General features: G+C 44.1%; 1 protein-coding gene across 1 annotated transcript; it reads right to left on the bottom strand.

The window, feature by feature from the left end:
• Window positions 1–1,398: 1,398 nt before the first annotated feature.
• Window positions 1,399–22,902, bottom strand: CTSB (cathepsin B). The gene is made up of 10 exons (XM_075598602.1): window positions 22,786–22,902; window positions 13,269–13,409; window positions 11,099–11,184; window positions 9,876–9,990; window positions 9,012–9,130; window positions 7,738–7,823; window positions 6,975–7,121; window positions 6,088–6,204; window positions 3,495–3,623; window positions 1,399–2,510 (listed from the first exon to the last, which is right to left on the bottom strand). The coding sequence occupies exons 2-10, from the start codon at window positions 13,392–13,394 to the stop codon at window positions 2,431–2,433; spliced, it is 1,005 nt and encodes a 334-aa protein (XP_075454717.1). The 5' UTR covers window positions 13,395–13,409; window positions 22,786–22,902; the 3' UTR covers window positions 1,399–2,430.
• Window positions 22,903–24,282: the final 1,380 nt, after the last annotated feature.

The following is a 24,282-nucleotide window of genomic DNA, read 5'->3' as shown; positions in this document are numbered from 1 at the left end:
AGGGGTAAAGCATCAGCCACGGAACTACCCAGTGGCAGATTTCCCATCATGCCCTGGCCTAGCGCAGCAAAATTTGGAGGGGGCAAAACTCCACCCCCATACAGTGTAATCTGAATGGAGAGTCAGAGAGAAAAGGCGGTGCGGGTTAGACTTGTGTTGATTAGTAAAGAGGTCAGTTGAAACAGGATAAATTAGAAGTGAAGGAAGTCTACGAGAGCATGAAAGTTGAGGCATTCAGGAGGCGCGAGTGCAGGAACACAACAGGCATCTGTGGCAGTGTAGCGCCAGGGTCTGGGGTTAGATGGAGAATGCCAAAGAAAGAGGGGCATGTAAATCAAGATGTGGATATGGCAGCGTTGTCGTGCATGACCAGGTTGTCAGAGTCCAGAGGGGAGAGCACAAAGGGAAGTCAAGAACCTGTAGATTAAATAGAATGCAGGTCTCTGCAGGAACGAGGGGTGGGTGGAAGTGGAGAACAGAGCAAATGAGATGACATGGTCAGAGAGGAAAGGGACAAATGGAGTAATCAGAGAAAGTTTTTGAAAACCAGGTCCAGATAGTGGCCATCATTGTGAATGCTGGCTGCAGCCCATTGGTGAAGGCCAAAAGAGGTTTGATAGAGAAAGTGGGAAGCCATCAATATGGCAATCAAACTATCCAAGGAAAAGCAAAGGCGTGTTGGAGAAAAAGGAGTCAGGATTCAAAATGAGAAGGGGGGTGAGAGCTATTAATTGCCCTGTACAGTGTCTTTTAAAAAGACATCGTCTAGAGCTCACTCTTGATATCTCCATCCCCAAAGACATCATATTAACCAGGCTGAAATTCTACTAGCGGCATACTGTCCCCAATATCATATCATACTTCTTGGAAGCAGAAATTGGCTTGTTCTCTGTACTTTATAAACAGACCCAGCATTCTTTATTTTGATCACTCACTTATTGGAGTTTCTTCCATTACATGTTCAGATTCCTATTATGGATCATTGCCAGTACTCACCTTATCCCGAAGGTTACACCCCCTCCCCCCCACCCCTCAAAAAAAAAAAAAAAAGTTTTGGGACCCCTTCCCCAGAGTTAAGTACTGCCTGGTTTTGACATCCCCAGTGTGATCCGTTATGTCTTCCTATTGCCCCCCCATGGCATTGAAGCAACCCTTTGGTTTCCCCAGGAAGGAACTACAATGTGCTACTTTTACTGATAAAGAACCAGACTGCGGCCCATTCAAAAAAAATAAATAAATAAAAAAAAAATATGTAATCTTAGGACCCCCTGCTTCCCATCATGGCAAATAAATGCAACATTGAGCAGTGGAGGGGGAACAGCAGCTTTTAATATATTGTTTTTAGCAGCACTGAAGATTTGACTCCATATAGATTATACTACAAAAACCAACAAACGATTCAGGAAGAAAAGGCATTTTATTGATAAAACAATTAGACTTTAAAGGTATTATGACCAAAAGCGCCACAAGGACATTATCTAGTGTGCATAACACGGCTTGCTTGGTAACCCGTTACATAGGCAAACTACATGATTACATGTTAGGCAGCTGTCGCATGCTTCCCCACACAAGGGAAGTATGCACTGAAAATGAACCGGCGTATAATTTTATTTTTTAAGTGGTATATTGTCCCATTTCTGTAATGAATGTACCCGAAACAAAAAATGCTAACTACAACACCCCCTTCTTTGGATTGGAATCAAGCTTACAGTGCACCATGGCTCACATGTCGGGAACAAAACAATTCTATCCCATGATTCATATTAACATGTGGGGTTTGCAAAGCCTCAGGGAAGATTGCAGAAAGATGCAGCATGTTCAGGAAAACAAACACACTAACAACAATTAAAAGATTACAATAGATGCTCAGGTGAAAATTTAAAAAAAAAAATCAGCATTTCACATTCTCATTAAAAACAGCAAATCATTAACATCTATCAATAATCACAACAAAACATTTTCCATCAGTCATACACTGCAGACATGAGATTGCAACATCCTGATCCACAATAATGGTCTTGTCAGAAGAAAGGTCCTCTGTAGCTACTTGTGCAGAGGGAGAGGAGTGAAGAGACCGATACCCCGCCGAGGCTTTTAGAAAAGAGTTTGATATAAGAGTATAAACTGGTCAGGCTTATCTCTTGCAGCAGAAGGATTGAGCCAGGTCGCATTGCCAGGACAGCCAGGTGACAACTTGCTCAGTGGCACGGGAAATCTCTACTAAAACTGGGATCAATCATTTGCAGGACTTTATTTTTATATTATTCTCAGGCCAAGATACCATCAACTCACTGTGCTCAGATTAATAGTCACTAAAATAAAGTGAACACTAAACCAAGTTCTGTTTACTGTTTCTTTAAAAAAAGAAACAACAAAATCGCGAAGTGTCGGCCCTGCAGTGACATTAAGCCGAAACCGGCCTGATGATTTTTATTGAACTTTGGGAATCCCAGCAACAATCTCGGACTCTATTCCACAGTGATCCTCTCCACGTACAATCCTGAAGAAGCCTGCGGGAAGAGCACACCGTTAGTATGGAGAGACTGCCACACCAGCGCTCACTAGGGTCCAGGTTCATAGAGTGGCATTACACCATAAGATATTATTCATTTGCAGTAGCACTGTTTAGTCAACACAAACCAGTCTTTAACGAGGCAGCAGGTGCCAATGTTTCCGTTCTTAGATATATCTGCCAAGGCAAATTTCCAATTAAATTACACAAAAAACACCACCTGTTTCTAGCATTTACGCATGGCTGTAAAACTTGGTGCCAAGTCAGAAATAACCATTATAGTAAAGATCCACAATAGGTATACGGATAAAGGGCCAAAGTTTACAATTCTTCAGCATAGAAAAAGCTTCTGTACATTTGATGTAAACAAAGCCATTCAATTAACCAGCCAGTCACCTCTATGGCCATTAAGGAAAAGGCCACCACATGTTAGTGAATATGACTCATTTAAACAAATTAATTTTATCTTTGGATCAAGTGTTCAGTTGAGGTCTGATGTTTGGCAATCCTAATACACATGACATCCCATAGGGATTGGCAATGTCCTTTTAATTAAAGTTCAGCCTTCCTGCTACATACATGCAAAAAAACGTTACCGTCGGAATTTCACTTTTAATAATCATGCTGGATAGTTATTGTACGGAGGACACCATCTAGCAAATGTGGACTTTCTTTGCTCCCAATATGTAAAGGATGTTGATTACACTGGTGGTCAGAATACTGGGGTTCAGTTTCCTGCGTAGGGAATCGGGGCCCAAATATTACATGGTTTGTGCAAAACTCTGGCTAATGCGCAGAGACGCGTTTATGAAAGGAGCACCTCTGAAGCACTATGTTTTAACAAGTTCTGTTTCTCTTGCGTTCAGACAAATAGGGGGATGGAAAAACGGACAAGGTATCTGGCCGTAACAGTTTCTGAACAGATGCCTGATCCCTGCCCGGCATTACAAGACTCGCAGCTGAGCGAGCAGACATGACCTACCATTTTCACCCCAGTCTGTGTTCCAAGAGTTTGCAACCAGCCAGTAAGGAGTCCCGTCTTCCACGCCCCAGCCCAGGATTTTAATAGCATGACCTCCAACCTCTTCCCCTGTGATGTGGCGGTATACACCTAGGGAAGAAGAACTTGTTAGACAGCTACACATGTGCAGTCCCAGTGGGTAAGAAAGCCCACAAACCACCAATTACAGATGTACAGACGTTTCCCTAAGAAAAAAAGGGGAGATGGGGGAGTGGGGGAATAAGCTCTTGCTACTGTCCTGAGAACGGTGCCAGGGGTTAATAAAACTAATTGACACATAGAATACTTGCCTAGGCAAGTGGAAGAACCCCTTTCGAACAAGCACTCGTAAGGTGAAAAAGTGTGTAAATAACTAAACCTTTAATAAATACTTTTGGGTAACAGTGAACACAAAACTATTAAAAAACAAATTAAACAAGTAACTCCCAGTCCTATAACCAAGGCTGGTTGACATGTAAATCTAGGGAATAGTAATTTCCTGGCATAAGCAGTATGGATGTTTAGCTTAATGCCTCAGTGTGGTATATAGCTGTAGCAATAATTATATATCTATCACGGAAAACCGGACCAAACATAGATATGTACCTACACTGACTAAATTGATTCAAAGGGTGTTTACATACCAATACATTGAAGTACTTAATATATATGAATCAACCGAGATATATATAAAAAATCCCTAGAAACGGCGCATAGGTAAAGAATGAGTTAAAAAGGCTACTATGTAGCTAGAAATAGGCTGAGGATTGGATGCGTAGTGTAATGGAAATATCAACATGTCATTTACACATTATCTGTTTATAATCCAATGCCTCAGCGTATACAGGAGTTCTCACAGAGGTGAATCTTAACTAGTGAGATACTCCCCACGAGCTTCCGTGGAAACGGCACCATATAGTTAAGATTCACCTCTGTGAGAACTCCTGTATACGCTGAGGCATTGGATTATAAACAGATATGTAAATGACATGTTGATATTTCCATTACACTATGCATCCAATCCTCAGCCTATTTCTAGCTACATAGTAGCCTTTTTAACTCATTCTTTACCTATGCGCCGTTTCTAGGGATTTTTTTTATATATATATCTCGGTTGATTCATATATATTAAGTACTTCAATGTATTGGTATGTAAACACCCTTTGAATCAATTTAGTCAGTGTAGGTACATATCTATATGTTTGGTCCGGTTTTCCGTGATAGATATATAATTATTGCTACAGCTATATACCACACTGAGGCATTAAGCTAAACATCCATACTGCTTATGCCAGGAAATTACTATTCCCTAGAGTCACATGTCAACCAGCCTTGGTTATAGGACTGGGAGTTACTTGTTTAATTTGTTTTTTAATAGTTTTGTGTTCACTGTTACCCAAAAATATTTATTAAAGGTTTAGTTATTTACACACTTTTTCACCTTACGAGTGCTTGTTCGAAAGGGGTTCTTCCACTTGCCTAGGCAAGTATTCTATGTGTCCCCAAGAAAAAAAGCACTGAAACTTGTCCATTAAAGGTGCACCGAGCAAACTAATGCTTCTGTGTGCAAAGAAGATCAAATACTATGCAGATAACAGGCTGTTTAAAAGGAAAACATTCACGCTCACTTGGAGCACGTCTTGTGATTAAATTAAGGGTTTTACCTTTTAACAAGACCATATTTGTTACAAATAAACCTCGTTATTGTCCCCTTTGTTTTTACCTCAAATTTTCAGAAATGCCTTGAACAGAATCGCTGCGGGACCAGCAGCTGTAAACCTTTAAGTCAGTGGTAGCCAACGCCAATCTTCAAGAGCTACAGCAGGTCAGGTTCTCAGGACCTCTGCTTCAGCACAGGTGGCTCAATCAGTCTCTGCTTCAGCAAAGGTGGCGTCACATGTACTGAAGCTGGGATATCATGAGAACTTGGCCTGTTAGTAGCTCTTGACAGGAGTTTGCTAGCCGTTATGTTTTGGATTAAGCCAAACTACTTCACATAAATGGCAAGCTTTGTGATCCAGGTGCCTAGGACAGTAAAAACACGAGACGTTTTGAACATTTAATGTCAAGGTGCATTCCCACTTAAGGGCACATTAAGATTTAACTGTTTGAGTGCTGGAGGGGTGGAGTCACGAGTGCCACAGCCCCTCTGTCACAGTGCAGTCACATAATTGCACTCAATAGTGTCACATGACTGTGGGCCATTTTATAGGAATATAAAAATAATAACGGGTTGTTTCCTCAGTGTACCGATAAGAGTCCTTCGTTCCCATAGCAATCTAAGCAGCAAAAATAACCTGTTGGGCATGATGTAGTCACTAACGGGATCCCTGGAGTGTCAGTCCCCATGACAGCGACTATATCCTAGGACACCCAAAGGGGTAAGGCCCATTCACCCTTCTGGTTACAGAAGGGTTTATTTCTACAGCGAGCAAAGCAATCAAACGTTTCCTTTAATTGGAATGGGGACTCCTTAGGAACAGGGAGGAAACAGATACATTTATATTATGCATGCGATTGTACAATACATTGTGGTGCAGTTGGTAAGAGACGGTATTGCACGGATGAGACTCACCTGATTTATATGCGAGAAAGTCTGAGAAGACCTGGAACGCTGCCTCCACAGGGCCATTCTTGTAGATCTCTGCCATGATCTCCTTCGGACTGCTCGGGACACTGTAAGAGGTGTCACCTGCAACACACCATTAAGAGGTTTGGCGAATCAAGCATTGTGTGGATAAGCAGCGCGAGCACAATTACCCTTCAAGTAATGGGTTTGCTTTAACAAATCCAGCAAGGCATTTAATGTTTTTCTTCATGTTGTGCAGAAAAATCCTGCAGGAAGTTAGCCAGCATAATGCTAGACATTGAATGGGACTTCATTTAACAAGTAACAGGAGGAGTTTAACAGGACTACAGTTAATTCTGTTACGTTTGCCAAATTGTGTCTCAGGAAGGATTAGTTTAGCCAAGAGGGGCAGTGCCCAGTAATTTCAAAGACTTCCCCGAAAAGTGAGCAAGATGGCCACTTTTACCTCCAGTGCACCACTGCTTATCAATATCATTATACAAGGTTTCATTCAGAAAAGAAATTCATATTGCTGCCAAGCTCCTCAGTTGCTGTAGTTGACCAAGAACTCTCAGCATATTTTCCCGATAAAGCCCTTAGTTGCCGTCTTGCGAACATTACTGGCGGCTTTGGACTCCATGTTTATTTTTTCCTAGTGTTATTGATTATAGTGTATTTCTGCTTCAGAAAAGGCTCAATTAAAATAATGCACATTGGAATAACTGCACCTTTAAATAAATGTAAAAAAAAAAATATTCTTGAAATAGAGCTCTAGAAAGCAGAAATAACCCGTACCGGATACCAGCTGATGAATGGAAGAAGGAATGTGAGCGTACATTAAATCTTAGCATCACGGGGATACCAGGCGTTGTATTGTAAAGCATGAATCTCACCAAAGTGTTTGTCCTTATTGTAATCTGGGCCGTAGCCATCTTCACACTTCTTCAGGCACTTGGGAGTGTCTCCCTCTTCTCCCTTGCAGGAAGGACGCGAGCCGTTCACATGGTGCTCACATGGAGGGATTGAGTATGGTCTGCATCCTGCACATCGTAAGAGCAAAGCAGTGAGGATTTAAAAAGGTCAAACACCAAAAACAGCGCCTAACAGGAGGATTCAAACAATCGCTCAGGAGATGCCCGCTATGGTCATTGCATTTGAAGGTGAACCAGGCTTAAATATGTAGGTGCTGCTCAGGGACGAGGGTCAAGTATAAGGGGTTGGCGCTTGTGAAGCCAGGAAATATTGCAAGCTTTACTGAACAGGAGCGGCACACCATGTCCAAGCCTGTGTACTCACAAGCAGCAGACCAGTTCTACTCATTTCATGCAAGACGCTGTCCCCATCCAACGATTAAAATATAAAGTGTTACTGGAGTCCCAATGCTTAGAAGGAAATGTTTTTCAATAGCATTATTTCATTTGATCCTTTAGAATTAGACTTTAATGGAGGTTTGAGAATAAATATCCATATTGGAGGCCACAGATGCCAAGAATTAATTAAAAAAAAAAACAAAGAAGTGTTCTGCAGTAAGGAAGTTACTTTATAGCTCCACATTGAATATTGGGCCCTTCTAGCAACAAAAAGGTAGAAACCAACAAGTCTGGGTTAGACTACAGAAAACAGGTGTTCAAGATCACAGCCACAAGGTCTACTCACCAACATGGGAGTCGTACAAGCCTCCAGATACCAGGCCTTTCTCCTTCCAGTAATTCCATGCACTGGCTGGATAGCCCCCATTGCATCTAGGGATGTAATAAGTCGGACATTTTTTTTGAAGCCATATAAGGAAGGGGGAAAAAAAAAAATGGAAGTTGCATAATTAGTCTATGCAAGATTTCCTATGCAGCTACTAAACATTTCCGTTTAGATGGTGCCCAGGTCAATTTAAAATGAAATTATGCCATATACTGTGTAACAATAATAACACCGCTTCTAGTCCAGTTTAATATGTAAATTGACATGAACTTCACCCTCTCCAAATGACGGAAGCAAGGAATGTTTGTCCACAGATGCCCTGGTTCTGTAATACTCTTAATTTCACTACTTGTGGATGGAGATGCTGGCCTTAATTTGGACCAATCCAGAATAAACTGTATTTGCTTTTAAATTTACATATGTTGGTCAATTGAAAGGTAACCAACAAAAGTTCTTCAGGGATGAAACTATACAGTACTGAGCTGTTGAAATCTCACATCTGTTCAAAAGCAATAAAAGTTCTATGAAATAATGTTCAGAAAGCGCTTATCTCCCAATGGGATGCAAAGCGTTAAAGCACTCAACCTTCATTCCCATGGACCAATAGGAAGTCACCTTGTTATTCAGAGATGGATCTTGCAAGTTCATTTAGGACACATTTCCAAAAATGTAGGCATTGCGCCAATTGACAAGGTTTCCTTGCATTTTAAATGATGCTAACATTTTGGCCTGCTAATGCTAGTTTTTGTATATATGTCTAGTTTTATTTAAAGCCAGTGACTGGTGCTGTATTCAAGAGCTACATTTGGTGGGAAGCCCATAACCATAACACCTGGTTTGGATGCCAAGAGAGTCATTTCTAAAAGTAACGTGTGCACAGATTATCTGGTGTTTCTTGCTGTACAGAAGTTATGACTCAAGTAAGCAAAGCTGCACCATTAACAGGCAGCGTTTGTAGCAACGTCATTGTTGTAATGCAAGAAATGAGGGGATGTCTTCCAGGCAAGTGATGCCATTCTGAGGCAAAGAACAGGGGTTTCCTTTATACATCCAACACAGTTATGCTACAGAATTGCACAATTTGCAAGGATCATGGTGGCATATTCACCTCATCACAAGTGGTTACGTCAGAGCACTTTATTCTACGTTTCCCTTTGCTTTCCGTAAATGGCTCCATCAGAGCTGCAAGGGCCCTGCATTGCAAGGTCAGTATTGTACACAAAGCGGCCTCTTACCCCATTCCACACTCTGAGCCGCAGCACGAGAGCAGGTCTTCTGCCGACACTTCCACATTGGCTTTTCCATTAGAATGCACACAGGTGCGGTCAGAAATGGCTTCCACGGCTCCAAATGCCTAAGACGGATACGTGGGGTTTATTGGACACATCAGGCTCTTGACTGAGCCCTATTCCGTAAAAATAAGCTTAAATTAACCCAACTACTGCTAGGTCACATGCCGTGCAAATTGTACAGGCCCTTCTAACATTAACGGTGCCAAGAGTATATTCTCTTTTAGATCGGAGAGCAAATAGATCTTAACTGGCCTTCAATTCCCTTTAAGGCTACTCCACACATTTTAAAACCTCATCTACTTCTGTAGTGAAAAGCAACACAACTTAAAAGCAGCAACCCCCCCCCCCCCCAAGCCTACATTAGTTTCATATGTTGTCATTGCACCAGGTGTTTCCCAGAAGTGCCACTGCATGCAATCCAACAACAATGGTGGTAGGAAGGAAAAACATGCTCCGTAAAGGGCAAAAAAAACAGACAGTCCTACTGTGCCTTAAAGCCCCAGGCAAAATGCTAGCTTTGCCATCTTGTTCGACAAATGGAGGCACAGAAATACTTGGCCAACAGATAAAGTAGCCCATATGATGAAATCTTGCATTTGACAAAGTGATAATTTCCCTACATCACAAATTAAAACAATTACTTTAAAATGTGATTAAAGCCAAGCAAAATTATTTTTGACTGGCTCTTTTACCGGCATAGAGCCTGCAACATACATAGCAATGAACTAAAGGTTTCTCAAAGCTAATGGGGTTATAGGGGACAATAGCTAGTCAACAATATTAGGTTTAAGGAACAAGAATACTTACCCAGCAAGAACCACAAGAGCCCTGGTCCCTGACTTCCCTGATGGTCGGACAGTTTGGCCAAGCCTGACGGGAGTCAAAGCTATCGGGCAGATTGATCTCTCCAGCAACATGGTACCTTTCATATAGAAGAGCAGCAGATGTTAACCCATGTGTGCAGTCTTGTCAATATCTCTCAGATTGAAAGAAGAGTTCCTGGACATGGCGCTTTGGTACATTACTGTAACTACTGCTAAAGAGCCCAGACTATATTGCATTTCACAAAATGTATAGGAGGATACTAGTAGGTGTATCGGTCCCAGAAGGAATAAGCTATTTTGTAGACAGACCTTTCAAAGGACAAACATTACTCATACAAGGATGTCTTGTGCACAAACTTATGACAAGGACATGGGCAGATATTTACCAAGGAGTGCTATTTGAGAACAAACGTCTACTAGAATGGGCTGTCCAGTGGGGTCTCCAGGCAAAGAAACACTTCGCAAATATAGGTCTTTGTGAGAAGACAAACCACCACGTTACTATTCAGTTTCCTACAGGGCAGGGGTGGCCAACTAGAGTTCAAGGGCCACCAACAGGTCAGGTTAAGGATAGCCCTGTTTTAGCAGAAGTGCCTTAATTAGTGGCTCAGTTGACAGCCACCTGTACTGGAGCAGGGATATTTTTAAACTGACCTGATGGTTTCCTTTGAGGTCTGGCATTGACCAGCTCACATATAGAAGGAGTTTAACTTGCCTGGTAATAGTCACAGTTAACAGACAAATAGATCCTTGCTTAAGGTAGAGAGGAATCTTAAAAGCCATCAAGGCCAGGGATTTGCAAGGAAAGTGCTTTAAAGTCAGTCTTGCATACAATTAATGAGCCAACAGCTTTAACATTAAAGAGTTAAACCTAGGCAAGTCACTTGATAAAATACTTTAAAGATGAACAGAATTTGATGCAGATAAGAACCACTTAGACCACCTAGCATACCCATTAACGGTGTCCAAGTAACATTTGTAAACATTGTAAACTACACCATGGAGGGATTCAATTTGCCTTCTCTCCTCCCTCCTGGTCTCTACCAGCAATCCAAGAGGTAAAGTGGGCTAGAGGCTGAGTGAGCCTTTGATTGAAGAGTTTTAAATAATGATTGTTGAATTTAAAGCTAAAGTAGCACCTCATGTAACCAGACCAGCTTGAAATCATACCGACAAACAGGAATAGTGATGTGGCAGAAAGCTCACCTGAGTGGGAGTTTAGGTCCTCCTAGAATGGTGCCACAGAGTCTCTTCACATAGCTCAGGTCTGCGTTTTTAAAGTTCTGTCCAGCCTGAAGTCAGAAGCAGACAAAATTAATTTAAACCTTTGAGTGCCAGGACCATGGTATCCAAGTGTTACCGATAGCAATCACAATGCAACCAGCCATGGGAGTTTTTCCATTCGGATTGCGCTCCGTGCTCCTGGAGGGTTGAACGTGACCTCCCCTAGACAATCACTATTGTTGAAGTCCAGTAAAAGTCTTAGTGTCACAAGGGTCAGCATGGTGGTGGCCCAAGTCATACATGCACTCACAGGGTTATTAAAGCCTTAGTAGTTGGCAGTCTGCCATTTCATAGAAAGGCAGACAAGTCAAAGCAACAAGTGTCCCACGTACTGAAATAAGCAACTCATGTATTGATCAGTTCATGAAGGATCACGGACAGACAGGAGTCATCAATACACCATATGAAGGTCTTGGAAACTCATTGCTCTCAGTATGCCATTACCATGCACTTTAACCAATTTATGTAAAGTTTTTTCTACACGAGTGTTCTTTTAATAGATTACGTGTGTAAACCATTAAGTATGTCACAAAATTGTGGGAAATAATTAAGGACATTTTTTTTTAAATGATCTGTAACTTGTTTAACCATTAGTATGTCAACTAAATCAATTAAATTATTAACCACACTGGTGACTTCCACATAGGTTTGAGTGCATGCACATGTTTTAGACTTTAACTTCAGCACTTGTTCATAAGGAAAAAAAGAAAAAGAAAAAGAAAGTACACAGTGTACTGGCTACAAAACTGAGCACATTTAATATGGGGAGGTAACTTTAGTGTGGCCATGTTAACATATGCACAAGTATGTCATACAAAAGACTGCTGCATAACCAGCTCTTCCCTTCAACATTGGCTCTTAATTGTAAACATGTGAGCCAAATCTGTCCCACAATGGGCCTGGACAGTCTGCCCAGGATCACTTCAATGTAGTTGCTCAGGCAGCCAGGTGCATTTTTTACCCATACATGAAAACACTTGCAAAAGAATGTAAAGGTATACATACATGGAACATGTGTTCTAAATTGCTTGCTGCACATGTAATCTGCAACTCTTCATAGGTACCTGAGATTATAATACCCTTGGGGTCCTTTTAAGTTTTTTTCTGGCCCCTTTTGAAAACCAACAGTTCTGCCTTAGGGAAGCCCAACAGACTTAATCCACTTCACACCATCTGCACAGTTGCAGGACTTTAATGACTAAGCAGGGTGGATATTTAGATGTGGCCATAATGCCATTAGTCATGTGTCTAATGCACAAATGAGAGGCTATTAAGAGCTGTGGGAATATTCAGTCCTAGGCACCAGCAAACTACCAGCTTCATTCACTCATTGAGTAGACAGTAGACTGGAGACACTCAGCATAAGGATTTACATTTGCAGCCTCAAGACCAGAAGAGCAGCATTTTATGATCCATGCTCTTCAAATGTGGGGCCTCCGTTTGAGGAGATTTACCACCATATTTTGGGAGAAAGACTCCACAAACAGGAGTCACATTCTTAATTTTAAATCTCCCCCCCCCACCAGTGTGACTGATTGGTAGTTATTGCAGGACACCCAAAGATAGCTACAGTCTCATTATGAGCCTCTAGTGATGGCTTTAAGACCGCTCTAACAACTTCTACGTTATAAAAAAGGAGGAAAGGCCAGGGCAGCATATTTATAGGGGTCATTTATGAATGCATTATTTTGTATGTTTGGTATATATTCTTTAGCTGGAGAAGGCAAACAGCCCAAGAGTACACTTTGCCTGAACACCAAAAAAAGCTGACATCTTCCCCTCTTCATCTCAGCACTAGACGACAAGGATGCAGCCACATGCATGACCATCTACATTTAAATAGATCACAGGAACTTCATTTTATGAACCAGGTAACGGTCAAGGGGTTCAGTTGTCAGGTTCTTTTGGCTGCCTGTTTTCCCCTTTTACTCCTTCATTAGCAGAGTGAGAGAGGTCAGACATGCATTGCAATATTTTGGCAGGAAAGAGCAGTGAAGAACTTAATGAAGATCTCACACCCTTTTGTCTGCAAGAAGCACAAGGAACGCTGGGTTGTGACCATCCCGACTTTGCACTGGTCACTTCAACTCACCGTCCATGAGGTGTTTATCTTGTTGATGTAGCTGATTAGGTCGATAGACAACGGAGCAAAGTGAGGGACATTGCGAGAGCTGGCGAGAACAGCCAGGAAACAGAGCGCGGCCACAGGCTTCCACATTACTGCAGAACTCCCCTATGACAAACCAATGAAAGGATAAAATTAAAAGTAGGATACCACACATATAAAGACTATTAACCATGTCACTTTTAGGGGGAGGGGAACATTCCTCCCATTAAAAAATAAAATAAGCCAAAATTTGTAAAATAATGACATTGTACATTTTGAACGCTTGGAAATGCTTAGTGATATTTATTCATAGTATGCTTTGTTTTATTGCGTGGCAAGATCTTCATACTCCCATCTACAGAGAGCATGTGATAGTTTTAGTCCGATAGCTGGATTGAACCCTTTTGCCACAGGAGGGGCATTGTATTTGTTTGCAATGTGTTCCTGGCCAATTTGGCAGCAAAATGGTTACCCTGGACAGGATGGTCTGATTCAGAGCCAAGGAAGCAAATGGTTGTAAGTTGCTTCCTGCAACATTGGAGAAATCTATTTTTTTTTTTAAAGTGTACATTGCTATTATAGGACATCCACATCCCAAGGCAGTAAGAAAAAGCACTATTGAGTGAAGCATATGTAACAGAGGAACCCCAAAACATTAGTGATTCAAATCTAATAAAATTAAATTAATTTCTAGTTCCTCATTTTGATGCATGCATACCCTCGAGAGAGGCTTCAGTCACCCCTAACTAATGTGCGCTATTCAGCTTAAAATGCCCCTATTACGTAAATCTCTTGAGGTATCAAAGTTTACCACTAGTCTTGAGAAGCTCTCCGAACTGCACCACTGATGCAAGACTGGGAAGAGGACTTTCACCACTCAACTAAGAAACATTCCGTTCCCAAACAAGTCCGCCTTTTAACCTTTACACAGCCAGACAGGAAAGCAAGTCAGCTTTAAATGAGCAAATCATGTACTTTGTTTATCGGTTTGAAACAGCGGGTCTCCGGAGCGGAACTCCATTAATTTGAGCTCCAGGGATCCCCTGCTTCCAGAGAGCCCTCCAAAGGTGGTGCTGGTATTGCATCAAACTTTAACGCCCCCAGTCAATTGGGTCAATAGGAGGCCTCCCTGCCGATGTCACTGCTTCCTATGGGCCCGCAAGCTGCAGGTGCTTGGAAAAGTGGCTATTACGTGATCAGCGCTAGCCGGGCCGGAGCAGCTACTAGCACCCTGTGCTGGGGTCTGTAACTCCAGAAGCAATGGGTCACCAGAGGCGAAATGAATGGGGTTCAGCATCAGAGCTCTATGCCCAGGACATACTTGACAACGAGAGGTAACTCAATGGTAAAACATTTTAACTATACAACTTCCTGGTAAAACATTTTATAAATAAAAATAAATAAAGAGACCCTTCATTTCAATCCTATGTTGAATAAAATGTTTAATAAAGCAGTGCTTGGATTGCCTCTAAGCAGTTGCATTTGTTTAAAGCAAACATTTGGCTGGAATTAAATATTCACCAGTAGGTATTTATCAAGTGCATTTAGAATCTAGTGCAACCTGTATATGTAAAGAGGCTCAATACACGTACAAGCCATCATTTCATAGTCAGAAAATATACCACCAATGGTTTCTTGGCTGCTAACAGAACATGTACGTTATGGATACTGTTGACCTCTAGACCAGGGGTGTTCAACTTCAGTCCTCAAGCACCCCCCACAGGTCATTGTCAGGATATTCCTGCTTCAGCACAGGTGGCTCAGCCTTTGACTTAGTCACCTGTGCTGAAGCTGGGATATCCTGAAAACCTGAACTTTTCGGGGGTCTCGGTGACTGGAGTTGAACTCCCGATAGACAATGCCAAGAAGTTGAGAAAAAAAGTCAGCTATATTATCTAATGAAAATGGAGCTGTCACTTTACGGATTATCCATTTTAAACATGCTTGTGCCGCATTGCACAGCTTTTACAGCACTGCCCGGGTTAAGGAAGTACATGACCAGTAAACCTCACAGACAGCTGTTTGACCTTTTGGGCCTCAGTGCAAAGTTGGTTGCTGGCTATGTAATGCAACACCAATAAGGCAGTATAAGACTGTATGTATACATGCATGCTATAAAAAAAAAAAAAAAAAAAAAAGAGAATACCGTCCATATCAAATATCAAGCAGAGAATCGGGTTTATTTGCAAAATGAAGACTTTTTTTCTTAACCGTTCTTGCACAAAACTCCAGAGCTTCTGGCAACCTTGGTTAAATTACATGGGCTCTACACGCACCTTGAACACAATCATGCTTTGATTGAAGACTGTGGTGTTACTATATTGTTGACAAAGCTAATCTGTCTGTATTGATAAATAGACATTCAACCGACTCCTGGTCCTCCCTTCCTGCCCCCCACCCACCTTTTTTCATTTGTATCGCAAATCCCTTTCCTCATCATTATAAGTTTGAAAATGTCAATAAAAAATTAAGTTGAGAAAAAAAAAAAAAATACATAGCAAACTTTTTGTTACTGGGGAAATTGCCTCGGGTGTAGAACTCTTCACAAGCAGCAGGACAGAATTGCTGTTTTGTAGCAAGGACACAGTCTTGTCCTCCCCTCCCAAGGTAGATAATGTTTGTGCAGGTAAACCCTATAAGTGCGATGTGTATATTAGGCCCAGGGTGTGCAAAGTGGGGTGCGGAAGATTTTTCTGGGGCAACGTGCATCACGTGACCCTGTGTCATTTGACGCCAGATTTTAGGTAAGGGGGTGCGAGCACAGGGGCTGGCAGGCAGGCTGGGGGGGGGGGGGGGGGGGCGCAGCACACAAAGTTTGCACAGCCCTGTATTTGACAACCACCAACAGCTGTTGGGGGGGGGGGGGGTAGAGGGTAGTGGTTATTTAAGATGGGAGTGCCAATTAGGGCACTTTCACAGAAACTCCTATTGATGCCATATGAGCATCGCCATGTTTTTGTGCCCCAGTCTGCACCATCACAGCTCAATTAAAGCAGCAGTTCAAGCTGCGGTTTGTAGAAAAACAAAACACACAAAAAAAAAAAAAACATTAAATCCATTAAATCAATACAATCTGCACCCTGACAAGCGATTAGCTAAGTTGCCAATCGATCAGCAAACATTTGGCTCGGGGGTTCACTAAATCACTGCTGCAGAAGAGTACCCAAGATGCAAAGATCTGTGTGGAAGATCATTTGACCAGGCAGGCACTAGTTACAATTGGTGCACTGCTAGAGAGGGCAAAAGGGGTGTGCTACAGCCTGTCTCAGAAGAGGATCGGGATGCGACTTTGTAAATGGTTGATATAGGAACAAAAATATGTTTATTAGAATATATTAAAAATTGTTTAAAAAAAACGCTACAAGTATTTGCTCATAGTACATAACCGATTAAAAAAACACATGTAGGATATTGATTGAACTGCAGCTTTAACAACCTCCAAGGTGTTTTCAGGAAGGTTGGCTTGGTGTAGGGATCACACCAAATTTCCAAAATGCAGAAACATATGCAAAGACACACCTGGGATTCCCAATGTAAAGCACAAAAGACAGTAGGATCTGATCTCAACATTATTCATACCGTCTCCATGAAGAACCTTTCTGTGAGAAATCTACACTTCCAAGCTATACAAAGGACAAATACAGCTACTGGTACATTACACAGTCAGCATTTTAAAAGGGCTCCTGATCTGAAACTCCTAGAGGCTGCTTTGTGGTATTAAAATCAGAAAAGTACTTGTTTAAAACAATGACTGATGCAGAACCAGTTGCACTTTGAGTCACTTATTTCCAGCTGACAAAGCTTTGTATATTTCACTTCCTGATCTGAAGGTCAGGCAGAGCATTTTACACGTCTGCTGTACAAATTCCCCCAAATCTCACCTGACTGATTAATACAGTAGATGTTCCTTCTTTCAGAAACGAGTTAAGAAAGTTCAGTTTGCCCACGTAGATCAGAGGATGAGGAAGGCGTCCATTCTGCCTACAGAATTCTCATTGTTGTGCCTCAGTCACAGGGAGAAATGTATTTGCTCATGATCACATACAAACCATGCAGGCCATTTATGGAGATCTAGAACTGCACCCTCAGTGCCATGTCAGCAACTGATACAGCAATGCTGCTAAAGGATGCCGATTAATGAAAGTTGTACATTACCAGGTTTTACCCCCACTGGTAATTCAAGAAAAATAAAGTGCATGCAAAAATGCAAAGAATAACCGTGTTTCAACTAGGGTGCCAGGGAACCCTGGAGTGCCATATCCCCAGGGGGGGAACGCAAATGGCGTCTCTGCAGTCACATGCCTCGCTTCAAGGAGACAGGCTGCTTTCCACCTCAGCCCAGCACAGAGATGCCTACATCTCCACACTGCAGGATTAACTGGCTGCAAAGCAGACATCTTTGAGGTGTGGGAAGGGAGGAAAAAGTGAGGGCTGTGTGTGGGGGAAGGGGAGTATGTGGTGTAATTAAGTGGGGGTCTTATGAGGTGTTTATGAACGAGAGGGAGAGTGATGTGAGGGCTGATAAATGTGGAGTGTGTTGAGTAAAAGGGCGAGAGTGGAGAGTGCTTGTGAAAAGGAGGGCAAGTGTGTGTAGAAAGCATCGAGGGGATGAGAAAGCAGGGGTGCCGGAGTTTAGAGGTCCACTGTTCAAAATAATAAATAATTTGAGAACACATTACTGCCAATAGTTCACAAAGGCAGGTTCCAACGTGACTCAGTAATTGTGTGCTTGTTAACCATTTCATGCAATCTATGGGCAGCCTCTGGTGTATAAACATTTATAGAAACAGCAGGTGGACTTGTATCAAGGGGAGAACCGTCTCAAACAAACTGAGAAACAGAGTTCGTAATACTCAGCACCATTAGAAATAATGTCATTAACCATTAAGGATTAAAGCCTTAAGAGCAGAAACATTTTACAGGCATCCCCAGTAATCCTCTGCCACCCTCCCACACCCCAATTAAAAACAGGGAGATCTCAGCATAATGCTCCAACCGGAGATAAACATGCCAGTTAGTGGGGAATTTTTTTAAATTATTTTTTCATATGACAGCACTGTTTGAACAACCCAATGTAAAGAGGAATGCAGCTACACTTTGCACGAGCAGTCGACCAAGTTTTAATAAAACTGGCATCCCAGGTACATTGTAGACCAGAAGACTTAAAGGAATAAGCAATTCTTTACCCCACAGTAATCACTGCAATTTAGCCTCCGTGCCAGGAGCACATTGCAAAACAAAGTTACTCGTCTGCCTGGCACCTACGGGGGCAGATCCAGGACAACTGCCCCTGACGCTCTGGCCTATACTGGTTGTTGGGCCCTCCTCCCTGTCAGGCTCCCGACACAAAAGCTCTGCAACTGCTGCTACATGTAGTTATAAAGCAGCCTTTCATTAATGTTGTATTTCTTATGAACACTTCCCCATTGGAGTTGAAAGATCCAGTAAGATTTATAGGATCAAGATCAGAATCTAAAAATCAAGAAACGTGTGGAAAGCAGAAGGGTAAAGTGCTATCTAACAAAAACCTTGCCGAACTTTGGATTGGGTTATATTTGGTTACCTTTTAACTGCCCAAACAAATGTACCCAAGTGTCCTCTATTAAGACATTGTAGGGTTTCTGACTTATACAGGGGTGGTGGCCAACTCCAGTCCTCAATGGCCACCAACCTCAGGTTAAGGATATCCCCGCTTCAGCACAGGTGAGGCACTTGAGGACTGGAGGTGGACACCCCTGGCCTAATGGCTTTACAAAACAGAGCAACACTGGATGTACCTGCGGCTTTAAGAGTATTCTCCCCAGAAGACATGGGATAATACAAAGCATTTGTTTATCATAGAACTGTTCAGATTAAATAAATACTTTCACCATAAAGATATAATAAGTGTTCAGAAAATCCATTTAACCTATAAAAACCATGTAATTCGCTTTAATTTACTAGTGAATTAGGACTGCCTTTTTAGAACAGGATACTTGGTTTATGCAACGATCCGCCACAAAACTAAATCTGAGCTCCAACACCAAAATACCGACAGTAGGTATTTAATTTCAAGACTCAGCAGTCTTCATGACAATAACAGCAGGCCTGGACACGTGACTCAGCAGTCCTCATATGACAATAACAGCAGGCCTAGACACGTCCAGTAGACAAAGGTGGAATGCAAGTTAAACATCGAACGCACAATTGCAACAAATACTGGATTGAAAAAACCTCACTGGATAAAATATTTGTGCGTTATATTTGGGAAACCAGGTGGTTAGAAAGAGACACCTCGTACTGCAGAAATTGTGCTTACTGCAGATCATAAGATTTACAATAACCAAACACCTCGCCTAGAACAGGTACAAGGGACCTAGGAAGTACTTTGAGCACATAGGAGGTCCTCTCCCCTAATCATTGTAGGTTTATGAGTTGTAATATGGCGACTATGGTTATAATGTCCAATTTACCATTTTGTGTATCCGCACAATTCTTACAGGAGCTATTGCAGAACCCCTGAGTTATTGTAGCTCACGTGTTGCTGAGCAGAACCCCTGACGTGTTGCTGAGCAGAACCCCTGGGGATTGTTATACTGCACAGTAACCCGCTAAGCTCTAAATTGACAAATTAACTTCTTACAGAAAGTTACATATCCCAGCAAACTCACATTTTTGCTGCAATGCATGTTTAACACGGAAATGTAACCACAATAGCAACAGCCTCAAAATGTTACATTTACACCGACACTTCACCCAAAGACTACAATAATAGATGTACATTTAGTTAAAGTTTAGTATATACTTCCATTAAGAGCACAGCAGGAGCAATAATTTCACATTGACCCTGGATATTGTACATAAACGTGTGGCCAGGATTAATGACTTGGACTACGTTTTCAGGGCAGGGTCTCAGTCTTGTGTTATTTTACCTGCTGCACGTCTCCCCTGTATCACGTATTTACATTGTACAGTAGTGCCCCGCTTTACAGCGCTACGCTTTATGGCGTTCCGCTCATACAGCGCTTCCCAATGTATACCCATATTCATTAGGTTCTGTGCTTGTTCAGTTTTTCCGGCGATTTTCGGCATGACGCGCACAGCAGCAAAGTATCCGGCTGTCACCAAACAGTTAGTGCGTGCGCAACTCCTTGTCAGATGCCATTTGTCAGCGAAACAGTCAGTTTACAGCTCTGCATCTGTTTTCAAAGGTACAATACAGTACAGTAGGGCCCCGCTTTATGGCAGTGGCCTGGAACGGAACCCGCTGTATGAGCAGGCCCTGCTGTTTTGCAGTTCTGCAAAATGGCGCTATGTAAATGTAAATGGCGCTATATAAATACGTTCATACTTACAAACTATTTTAGATGGGGAGTAAATGTCTTTAGCAAGCATAACTTAGACCAATGTTAAAGTACACTGAGGAGTCTATAGGACAGGACTGACCCACTCAACCCCGCTGCAGCACCAGGGGGGGGGGAGGGAGAAGAGAATCGTAAAAAGGGATAGACACCAAATGTGCAAAAATAAATAAATCGTATTGGGCCAAAATTTCAGCTACACCATGGAGTCTTTACCCAGAGCACCCGCTCCCGAGGGGAACTGAAACCTTGGGCCGTGAGAGACTTTTTAAATTGTGGTGTACCTATTCCTGTGTTTTTGTACAGTAATTGAATAGCAGCACCCTCGCAGACAGTCAGGTCTATACCAGTCAAGGGTGTGCCCCAATACCTGCACACAGACACATGATGGCAGCAATCAGCGGCCTACAATGCCCCAAGCAGCCTCCATGCCCAATGCAGCCCCAAGCAGCCTCCATGCCCAATGCAGCCCCAAGCAGCCTCCATGCCCAATGCAGCAGTAAGCACTGCACAGGGTGTAATGGAGGTGCCTGCAATGTGAGCCAAGCTGTATATAAACAGCAAGTCACCCAGACTGATCCATAGGTGCACCAGCTTCCCCCTGCTGAGCCTTCCCGGGCCAGGAACACTGAGCGGGGTAGAACAGCTCAGCTGGGACCCTGTGGGGGGAGGGGAATCATTCCCAGTGAGTAGCACGCCGGTGACGTCACTCACGCAGTCTTGTGATTAGAGGTCACGGGGGAGGGGAAACTCCCAAGCAGGGAAAACAGACAGAGTGCAGGGAGCGCGCCACCCAGCCCGGCTGCAGCTTCAGATAGCTGCAACGCACAAAGGATCAAAAGCCAAGTACCCCTCCAATACCAGGGGGGGAGCATGATCATGTGCAGAGTGCACCAAGCCATGTACCCCTCCAATACCGGGGGGGGGGGGGGGGGGAGGAGAGCATGATCACGTGCAGAGTGCACAAAGCCATGTACCCCTCCAATACCAGGGGTCATATCGGGGAGAGCAGGATCATGTGCAGAGTGCACCAAGCCATGTACCCCTCCAATACCAGGGGGGTAATATCGGGGGGGGGGGGGGCTAGAGCAGGATCACGTGCAGAGTGCACCAAGCCATGTACCCCTCCAATACCAGGGGGGTAATATCAGGGGGGGGGGGAGCAGGATCATGTGCAGAGTGCACCAAGCCATGTACCCCTCCAATACCAGGGGGGTAATATCGGGGGGGGGGGCTAGAGCAGGATCACGTGCAGAGTGCACCAAGCCATGTACCCCTCCAATACCAGGGGGGTAATATCAGGGGGGGGGAGCAGGATCATGTGCAGAGTGCACCAAGCCATGTACCCCTCCAATACCAGGGGGGTAATATCAGGGGGTGGTGGTAATATCGGGGGGGGGGGGGCTAGAGCAGGATCACGTGCAGAGTGCACCAAGCCATGTACCCCTCCAATACCAGGGGGGTAATATCGGGGGGGGGGGGGGGGGCTAGAGCAGGATCACGTGCAGAGTGCACCAAGCCATGTACCCCTCCAATACCAGGGGGGTAATATCAGGGGGGGGGGGAGCAGGATCATGTGCAGAGTGCACCAAGCCATGTACCCCTCCAATACCAGGGGGATAATATCAGGGGGGGTGGTAATATCGGGGGGGGGGGGCTAGAGCAGGATCACGTGCAGAGTGCACCAAGCCATGTACCCCTCCAATACCAGGGGGGTAATATCAGGGGGGGGGAGCAGGATCATGTGCAGAGTGCACCAAGCCATGTACCCCTCCAATACCAGGGGGGTAATATCAGGGGGGGGTGGTAATATCGGGGGGGGGGGGGGGGCTAGAGCAGGATCACGTGCAGAGTGCACCAAGCCATGTACCCCTCCAATACCAGGGGGGTAATATCAGGGGGGGGGAGCAGGATCATGTGCAGAGTGTACCAAGCCATGTACCCCTCCAATATCAGGGGGTAATATCGGGTGGGGGCACTGCCACACGCACACCTTGTGCAGCAGGCAGAATAAGGCATGCACAGCACACAGTGCCCCCTGTAAGATCTCCCCCCCCCCCCCATATCACATGAGAGAGGGAGCAGTAGCTGCACCCCGTCCCCCAAAAGCAGTGGCGATGAATCCCTCGGTGCTGCAGAGTTAAATGGGGGTATCTGGTTACCTGGAGGCTCCTGCACAGAGACTGGATTAGCGCGAGACAGAACGTTGCACCGGGAGTGAAACAGCAGCAGCGCGCGCCGCTCCTTTATATCACCCCCCCCCCCCAACCACGTGTGTCACGTGACCGCCCATGCCCCGAACACCGCCTGACTCGGTCACATGTCTAGTTTAACCCTTCCCTCGCCCTGAGGAGCTGTTGTGCTGTTTTGCAGTTATTACAGTGGATCATGTTTGTCTTAGTCACCCCGCTGCCAGATGGAGGTGGAAACATTATATATTTTTTTAAGGAAGTTATGTATTTGGGCAAAACTGGTGTTACTAAGGCCTTGGACATAGTAAGCGCTTAGGTGCTGCCGCTCGCTCTCGCTTGCTGCCGCTCGCTCTACCAGGAGCTTTTTGCTGTCCTTGCAGAGGAGACAGCAAGCGCTTGGGAGGCGGGTATCACTGTGTGTGTGTGTCACTTTGAAGTGATCTGTGTGTTTGTGTGTCACTGGGGAACGTGTGTGTGTGTGTGTGTGTGTGTGTGTGTGTGTGTGTGTGTGTGTGTGTGTGTGTGTGTGTGTGTATATTATATAATATTTAAAAAAATTTAAAAAAGACATGTGAGAGTAAATTATTTATTAACATTGTGCAACTTTGATAAATATATTCGCGCACACACATCACACACCACACATACACATACACACTGGTACACACACACATACACACACATGCACACACATACACACATACACGCACACATACACACTGGTACACACACACACACACACATACACACACTCACACATGGACACACACACATACATGCACACACACACACACATGCACACACACATACATACACACACATACACACACACATGCATGCACATGCACATGCACACACACACACACACACACATACATGCACACACACACATACATGCACACACACACAGACACACGGGGCAGAAGGGGGCACATCACCCGCTCCCCCCCGGCAGCGCAAGCCCCCTCCATCTCCCGCAGGCTGACAGCCACAGGGATCGGGCAGATGGAGGCACATCACCCGCTCCCCCCCGGCAGCGCAAGCCCCCTCCATCTCCCGCAGGCTGACAGCCACAGGGATCGGGCAGATGGAGGCACATCACCCGCTCCCCCCCGGCAGCGCAAGCCCCCTCCATCTCCCGCAGGCTGACAGCCACAGGGATCGGGCAGATGGAGGCACATCACCCGCTCACCCCCGGCAGCGCAAGCCCCCTCCATCTCCCGCAGGCTGACAGCCACAGGGAATGAGTGAAGAAAAAAGTGCGCAACTAATATAAATAGTGATGTAATAAATATGAATTAAAGCCCCCTCCATCTCCCGCAGGCTGACAGCCACAGGAATCGGGCAGAAGGTACACTCACTCCGCTGGCGCCAGACCCCGTTCACATTTCCCTGCTCTCCTTCCATTGGTTGCTGAGGCGTCACGTGAGCGGACTCAGCGCGTGAATTTAAAATTTCACTGTCGGC

Source organism: Ascaphus truei, chromosome 4 (genome assembly GCF_040206685.1).
Source record: "Ascaphus truei isolate aAscTru1 chromosome 4, aAscTru1.hap1, whole genome shotgun sequence".
NCBI classification, from domain to species: Eukaryota; Metazoa; Chordata; class Amphibia; order Anura; family Ascaphidae; genus Ascaphus; species Ascaphus truei.
Note: the sequence above shows the minus strand (reverse complement) of the source record. Positions and strands in the feature narration are given on the sequence as shown.